This window comes from Cydia pomonella, chromosome 6, assembly GCF_033807575.1.
Source record: "Cydia pomonella isolate Wapato2018A chromosome 6, ilCydPomo1, whole genome shotgun sequence".
NCBI lineage: Eukaryota > Metazoa > Arthropoda > Insecta > Lepidoptera > Tortricidae > Cydia > Cydia pomonella.
Window position 1 is genome coordinate 7,494,009 of NC_084708.1, and position 9,145 is coordinate 7,503,153.

General features: G+C 36.3%; 1 protein-coding gene across 1 annotated transcript; it reads left to right on the forward strand.

Moving 5' to 3' along the window:
• The first annotated feature begins 72 nt into the window (after positions 1-72).
• Positions 73-8,233, forward strand: LOC133518835 (armadillo repeat-containing X-linked protein 4-like). The gene is made up of 4 exons (XM_061852575.1): positions 73-180; positions 2,067-2,191; positions 6,078-6,128; positions 8,060-8,233. The coding sequence occupies exons 1-4, from the start codon at positions 86-88 to the stop codon at positions 8,224-8,226; spliced, it is 438 nt and encodes a 145-aa protein (XP_061708559.1). The 5' UTR covers positions 73-85; the 3' UTR covers positions 8,227-8,233.
• The last annotated feature ends 912 nt before the right edge of the window (positions 8,234-9,145 follow it).

Genomic DNA, 9,145 nt, shown 5'->3' on the forward strand with positions numbered 1-9,145 from the left:
ATACTTTTCACTATATTTATCTTCAATCTATGTATCAACATTGGCATTCGTATACTAAAAACTACTTTTAAATACAGCGGAGGCTATGAAACACATCCAAGGAGGACTTAAAAATGAAGGAGACAAAAATTTTTTGAACGTTGGAAAGTTTGACAAAACTTATGCTGGTGCTGGAGATATGTAAGTAATATAATCGCTTATAAGCGGATAAATAATGGTACTTTTTTTTAAATCTTTATTAGAGAGCTTTATCGCTTAGCGATTATCTCGCTCCAACATAAAATCACACTCATTTACGCTTACTAAGGCCTATATTTACTAGTTTGAACAGGCCAGAGCACTGTTCAAACTAATAAATATAAGCCTTAGGATAGGTCACACTCATTTACGCTTACTAAGGTCTATATTTACTAGTTTGAACGGTGCTCTGGCCTGTTCAAACTAGTAAATATAGGCCTTAGTAAGCGTAAATGAGTGTACTTGCGTCACAAGAATTAAGCCGCTGTCATACAAAGTAACTTTCTTTTTAACCCTTTTCCAGGCATAGTACGATTTATCGACCACATACGCGTTATTAGAATTTCAACTTTAGTATTCAGATTTAAGGTTCAAATTAGATTACACTTTCAGGAAATGTTACTTGTCTTCAAATGAATCATCAAAGCTGGATTAATTGGAATATATTTGGATTTTTGGGAAAACCTTGTAGATTGGTGCGGCCTGGAAAAGGGTTAAGGGCTACCTCACACTGGCGTCTCCCGAGCGTCGGTATCTAGTCAAGTATTTATGGCTGCGGCTCAACACAACGTTGGCGCAACTGCGCAACAACGCCATTTTCCATAGCGCTGACTAGACGCCGACGCTCAAAAGACGCTAGTGTGGGTTGACCATAAAACTAGGCTAGTAAAAGATTTGCTAGTGAATGTACACTACACACTCGCTCTAATTACTTTCTTGGTAATACAATTTCTATCAATGAAAATCCGTACCAGATAGTGTGCACCGGAATTGTATAGCGTTCGCTAAGTTATTGTGACTCCTAAATCAATCTCTGTGGAGTTGTGCTACGCAGACTTTCAGTGCACATGCCAGTCATCAGCTAGTTATTGGCTGTGTGCATGACATCGACGCCGCTCTGGCAGTTATGGGACACATTAACGGCCTGATTCGAAGAATGAGATACAATGATGATAAGTTCTGGTTTAGATAAGTTCTCATTTAGATATCGTCAGTATGTCGCATAATTGACAGAAGCAGCTCGATTCGGGCAACCAATGTCACTTTGATGTTAGAATATCGTATCTAGATCGTCGTCTTAGAATATCGTATCGTAGATAGATCTTATTGGGATCACAGCGGAATCGAAATAAACGTCAATTTTGACATGTCGTTTAGTTATCGACCTTCTAAAGATCTTTCCAAGATCTTAAACGTGTCTTAATCATTTTTCGAATCGGGCCGTAAGTGTGCACGCAAAAACAATCCAACAGACTACGGCGTAACATTCGTAGCATATCTACGTACAATGCGTGTATTAATAGAAAGGTCAATAGTCCAATTTGAACGTGCAACTGACATAGGGTGACCAGATCTCCCGTATTTTACAGGTTGTACCGTATTTTTCATTGTCCCGTGATATGACGAAAACAATACGGGACAGTACATTTTCCCGTAATTTTATGATTCAATGGAATTTAATCGCTTTACGGTGAAGGAAAACATCGTGAGGAAACCGGACTAATCCCAACAAGGCCTAGTTTACCATGTGGGTTGGAAGGTCAGATGGCAGTCGCTTTCGTAAAAACTAGTGCCTACACCAAATCTTCGGATTAGTTGTCAAGCGGACCCCAGGCTCCCATTAGCCTTGGCAAAATGCCGGTATATCGCGAGGAAGAAGCCAAAATTTTGGTAATAGAAAATGAATGTTGATTTTTAATAAAAAAAAAGCCTTTCGCGTATTTTAAGCTCGAATCCCGTATTTTCAATGCAGTTGTCCCAAAAAACCGGAAATCAGATCTAGTCAACCTAACCTGACATCAAACCGAAATTATAAAATATTTTTCCAGGTTAGCTAAAGCATCATCGTTTGGAGGAGAGAACCCCAACGGGATGATTCGCGACGTGGTTCACGACCGTATAGACAACCTGGACAAACAGGGCGCGTCGGATTTAGCACAGAAACATATGAACAGTGAGTACAGATGTAGGGAATAATCTTTTGCCATCTTATTTTCACGGAAACGCACGAACGTGTTATGCTTTTTCAGTCAGTCTTAGTACAATAAAAAAGCGGCCAAGTGCGAGTCGGACTCGCCCATGAAGGGTTCCGTACCATTTATGACGTATTAAAAAAACTACTTACTAGATCTCGTTCAAACCAATTTTCGGTGGAAGTTTGCATGGTAATGTATATCATATATTTTTTTTAGATTTTTCATTCTGTTATTTTAGAAGTTACAGGGGGGAGGGTACACATTTTTTCACTTTAGAAGTGTCTCTCGCGCAAACTATTCAGTTTAGAAAAAAATGATATTAGAAACCTCAATATCATTTTTAAAGACCTATCCATAGATATCCCACACGTATGGGCTTGATGAAAAAAGATTTTTTGAGTTTCAGTTCTAAGTATGGGGAACCCCCAAAATTTATTGTTTTTTTCTATTTTTGTGTAAAAATCTTAATGCGGTTCATAGAATACATTTACTTACCAAGTTTGAACAGTATAGCTCTTATAGTTTCGGAAAAAAGTGGCTGTGACATAATCGGACAGACAGACGGACATGACGAATCTATAAGGGTTCCGTTTTTTGCCATTTGGCTACGGAACCCTAAAAATGATATTAGAAACCTCAATATAATTTTTTAAGACCTATCCATAGATACCCAACACGTATGGGTTTGATGAAAAAAGATTTTTTGAGTTTCAGTTCTAAGTATGGGGAACCCCCAAAATTTATTGTTTTTTTTTCTATTTTTGTGTAAAAATCTTAATGCGGTTCATTGAATATATCTACTTACGAAGTTTATCTCTTATAGTTTCGGAAAAAAGTGGCTGTGACATAAACGGACAGACAGACTATATAGATTGCATATGCGGTAAGGGGTTAAGTACGGTACCTTTTTAGGTGCATAAAAATGTAAAAAATGAGCGCTGTCTCGCCAACAAACCGCATAAGCAGTTTGGCGAGTAACTTTAAAATTGATTATGTATGTAGACGGACATGATGAATCTAAAAACCGGTCAAGTGCGAGTTCGTCTACCTCGCGCACCGAACTAACTTTCAATTTTCTCATGTAAGACTTTTGACCAGAATTTTGACTTTTTAGTATGATTGTGTACAGCGCCATGTATGGGCGAATTGGCTAACTAATTTGTGCGATCTGTATGTATGTTGGTTTTTTAGGGATAATTCTTATCATGTGAACCGATTTCCAAAATTTTTATTTTATTTGAAAGATGTTGCTTTTAGTGTAATCTCATAAAAATGACAACTATAATAAACACCCACAAACGGGACTAAATTGCAAATTAAATTACGAAATGTTCCTGTAATCTTTATGATAATGTTATTATTATGTAAAAATATCATAATTTTTCATTCGTAAACTTCGGGGATAAAGCGGTGGGGGGGGGGAGGGTGGTTTTTTTTCCACATTTTCCTTCATAAGTAAATTTTTTGGAATGTTCAATTTGATCTCTTTCACATGAGGGTATCATCTTGACCACGTAACTAGACTTTGAAATTTTGCCCCCTCTTTATATTGGGAATTTTCCATAATCAATATAAATAAAATAAAAAAATTACACATCCAATATGTTTGGGTTAGCGTTATTCATTACTATTCCAAATTTCAAATCGATAGCTTAGGTACCTACTTCTCGAGATATTTAGCAATGTGACAGACGGACGGACGGACAGAGTGGCACCATAAAGGTAAGCGTCCACTTGTCGGTATCGTACGCATCGGACGTATCGCACGCAACGGATCGTAGTATTCTTTGTATAGAAACTCATATAAGTGCGTCCACTTGTCCGCATCGTACGCATCGCACATCGGCAATGCCGACACCGTTGCTCCGAGAGGCAACTTATGCGATGCGTGCCGATGACGTCATACGGAATGCCGATCAGTGGACGCACCCCGCGCGCTCGTTCTGCATCGTCGGCCATTTGCATTTAGCGTTTGTCGTGTCAACACGCGTTGTTTTTGCTGCATGGACGCGTCAAGACTAATCGCGATTGTGCAAGAGTACGAAGAAATATATAATTTAGAAAACCCTAACTATTCTAACCAGCAAAGAAGGGACAATATCTGGGAGGAAATTGGGAACTTCCTCTTCTGCTATCAAACAAGCTACAATGTTCTTCATCGCTTTCCTCCATTCTCACAGAGTCCACCCGTGCGCTCACTACGAAAATCCGAATGAACTGGCATCGTCAATCCGTATGCTGGTACTTACCTTCGGTAATCCGTACGCTGCTAATACAGTGGACGCACTGTGAAAAATTTATCCGTTTGATGCGATGCGTCCGTTGCGTTCGGTGCGGGCCTGTGGACGCTTACCTTAAGGGTGCCTTTTGTACCTTTTTGGTACGAAACCCTAAAAACGAGGTCGACTGAAGGTGAAGAAGCATATGACAAATACGAACGTTCCCGACATTTAAAATACGATGGCAAGAGATTGTTCCACTGTAATTTTATATTTCTTTATTTAATGTGTTTTTAGCACTTTGAACGCCAATAACCCTTATATTAATCGCGTCGTAATAAAGAGAATTTGAAATAGAGGAGGATTGTCAAAGAAAATTTTGTGGCCATAGTAAATTTACTGCCATCTTTCGACACATGATTCAATTTTTTAGAACACCATTCGATTTTGATCCTTATTCTTTTACAGATATGTGTTAAATTTGTTAAGTATCAAAAAGTGTTTTATGTTTCTGCTGTCCTTAGCTAGATGTATAAATACGGCGGTGGCAGAATAACAGCGTCCGTTGCCAGAAGTCCTTAGGGCCGCTGTGCCCCGAGGCCTTTTGGCGCAGACATTAGCTGAGCCACTTTCCCTTTCAATTAGTTTATAAGCATTATTGTGTACTTTTATTATGTACCTGTGTTTAAACTTTTTGAATAAACGTCTTTATTATTATTATTATTAAGTGGCGCCATACTTTTAGATTTAGTTTTGGGAATAGAGGTTTTGTCAACTTTACGTTTGTAACCATTATTTCAGTATCATACATCGTTATCGCGGGAGCAAAAACAAGTCTGTCAAAGAGAGCATATAACAGAATGTCTGTTTTGTATAAACGGAATATTCTGCCTACACATTCTAAACCTGTAAGGTGTGCTTAGAATGAAGTTTTCGCTGGGGAAGGTCAATCAAACTTGTATTTCACTATGTAAATGCATACCTACACGTTAACGTGTCAACTTGAATTGAATTGAATAAGAAGTCAGTAATGTATTTAATTTTGTTGTCAGTGTTGACTTTCTAAAGTATTTTATTTTGATTTTCGTAATAGATGACCAAAATGTTATCAAAATTTTCTACTGCTACATTTTGAACTCATAGGTACATATAAACGTTTCTCGGTAGGAGTGTCACTTCTGTTATTGTTTATTTGCCATAATCTTTCAGTACTGTCAAATCGTTGTTACTCCCGCGATAACGATGTATGTTCAGTATATAGTTCGTTTTTTTAGCATTAGAAAGAAGGTAAGCGATCTTTGTCTTTTTTTATGAAAATACGCTTTTTAAAAATAAATCATATAAAGTGAATCATATACGATTGCATTCACGCTCTTTGCTTACATAAGTAATATAATCTCATTTTAAAAAGGAAAGGAATCACACCAAGATTGTTAACCTTTTTTCTAATACTAAAAAGACGAACTATCGAACCCTCCACTCATCTTCCATATTTTAAGTACAATTTTAGAATCTTTTCTACTAGGTAAAGAACTTAATAATTAAAAGTAATAGTCCAGCTGCCCAACCTATCCTAAGTTTTTTGGTACAAAATTATAATAATCGATTCTAGGACGTAATTAAACCTATGTGTATTTTTTTACAGAGGCCATTGATAAAGCATCTAATTTCATTTCTGACGTGGCCACCAAGGAATGTAAGTAACACTGTATTTTATTATCACATTCACCGCTGAGCTACGGTCGTAGCGCTACGTGGTAGCCAATGGCATGGATTTCCCGGTATGTAGCGGAAGTGCTTTGTAGGCAAAACGACAACGTGTCTCGATTAGCGCTGAATGGGTTAAGTGTGACAGTAGATAGAAATTATCTATTATGTTAACCTTTTGGCTGGCACGGCTATTTAATAATTAAAACACGCACCGGCCTTTATCGGCTGACTGTGGCTTAATCAAAGGGTTAATTAATTACGAAACATCACAAAAAATAAGTTAAGTAGGCTATCGGACGCAGATTAAGTTTATGAAAAAAAAAATTACCAACTTACACAATTGAATGGCTCAACTTCATTTCATTGAGCGAATTCGAAGTGTTAGCGTAGGTCTCCATTTTGCCTCGGGCAATCTGCTTTCGTATGTCCGGATGTTCTCCTCCACACGTCGCAACTCTCATGAAATTTTGTGACCAGGTTCCATGATTAAATAGTTTTTTTGTCAATCTAGATTTTGGATTTTCTTCAATATGCTGATATTGGCATAAAGGACTCGAGCATGCCTCGAGCACTAATAGCGTCTATGGCGCTTAAGACCATTGTGAGTTCACTGCGATAATGCACTTAACATGCTTATTTTTTGTTATTATGATTACCCACAACGAATAATCCTGTTTATTCGTATATGTTATAATTATAAAATATATCTAATTTGTTAGTTTGGCTTAATCGTTAAATGTAATTTGGAGTCTCTTCAAACCCGTAGAGAAATTCGAGATCAGATATTTTTGTTCAACATCTTACATTTGACGACCGGCTTGGCCTAGTGGGCAGTGACCCTGCCTACGAAGCTGATGGTCCCGGGTTCAAATCCTGGTAAGGGCATGTATTCGTGTGATGAGCATGGATATTTGTTCCTGAGTCATGGGTGTTTTCTATATATTTAAGTATTTATAAATATTTATATATTATATATGTCGTTGTCTAAGTACTCTCAACACAAGCCTTATTGAGCTTACTGTGGGACTTAGTCAATTTGTGTAATAATGTCCTATAATATTTATTTTATTATTTATTATTATTACATGGCCTTATTGATTCTCCCAATCTTTTGTCTAAAATTTCAATTCGATGTCCTGATCGGCGAACTCGCTCCACAAACCTTTTTGCAATTAACTTTGGTCGTACTACATATGCAAGAAATAGGTTCTTAGCTAGAGCGGGTAGAACTATTAATGAAAAAATTTCTAATATTGATATATTCCATTTATCATTACAACAGTTTGTTTCTGCAATAGAAAGTACAGCGAATAATAATATTGATTAGTTAGTATATTTCAGCATACCTACTTGCCAATTTTTTAATATTGTTTTCAACAGTTAGTTATTTGAGTTTTGCATGTTTTAATATTAACGTTAATTTCTGAGCAACATAATTGTTATTATTCATTAGTAGAAACTGTTTGGCTTGTGAATGTGTAATCTGATTTACTGTGTGTGTTATTTTTGCCTCTTTGTTCCCCAAAGGTTTAAATTAATTAAATAAATAATTATAGGTGGTTATTGTGTATGCAACAAACGTAAGCTATCTGAGCGAACGTAATAATAGTTATGCTGTTGTTTACTTCTAAGCATTAGTGTAAGTATGATATACCCATGTTATAAACACTGAGTTGTTAAAAAGTTTACAATGAGCGCCTATAGCTCACTAAACTGTATTAATTTATTGTTATTGCTATCTAGGATGAAAATGTACACTATATTAATTAATTATATTAAATAAAGAACTAATTAAAAAAACTGCGAAAATTACTAACGAACTGTTTTCACTTTTCCAGTTTCTACCCTTATCGCGAGGCCTACAGCTCACAGACCCATTAGTAGTATTCCAATGGTTAAAAATAATCCTTGTTGAAGGTGGTTTGAGTGCAGCAGAAATTGCCGCGTGGAAAGCTTCAGGCGCAGGCGCGGGTGCGGGCGCGGGCGCGGGCGCGGGCGCTGGCGCGGGCGCGGGCGTGGGCGCGGGCGCGGGCGCGGGCGCGGGCATGGGTACCTATATTACTACTTCATTTATTAAATACTAAATAACTACTTCATTACTAAGTACCTACTTCATTTTATATTACATTGTGCAACGAGGGGGGTAAGTGAAATTTTGGATACGAGGGTGGTAATTAAACTAATTAAAGAGTTATATTATATAGCATTAAATAATATTAATTGTAAGATAGTTATTTATTTATATATGTTAGATTTAATAATAAAGTAGTTATATATTACATGTTATAAAATAAGTTACTATTTATATTAGTCTTTTTATATTTATTTTTATATGCAAGAATAAAATATAGTCGGTATAATTTGAATTAAAATAAATTAAAATTTTTGATTAGCTCAAGATAATGATGTACCCTAGATAAGTAATGTTTTAATTAGATAAATAATAATATGTGTAATCCCATTAGCTGTAAAGTGTTGACATGTAAAATACTTATATTTTATCAATAAATATTTGATTGATTGATTTGATTGAAAGACCCGAGTTTGAAATATTCATACCTCCGGAGTTACATACAATTTTTTCATCAGCACACTTGCTTGCGAAGAAAAAACTAAATTTTAAGCAAAATAATTCTTAAATACGGTAACATATCAGACATTCGTCCGCCATTTTGTAATTTCTTGACAGGTTAGGCATCGAAGGCACAGACCTATTCGGCGAATGCCTGCGGCGCGGCTGAATAGTCACGATTGAAAATGATGTAAAAATATTTTAAACTGTTCAATTAATCAAATTAAATAATTTTTAAACATAAACAAACATATTAAATCATAAACGTCAGTATTTTATAAGTAAAACTAATTCATGCTACTTGGTTTGCATGAATAAGTGACATAATTTAAAAAAAAAGCTATAACTACCTAGGGAGTTATAGCTTTTTTTCACAATCTATAACTCCCGCGGGAACAGTATAGGCCTTTGTCCTTCAGTACACCTGCATG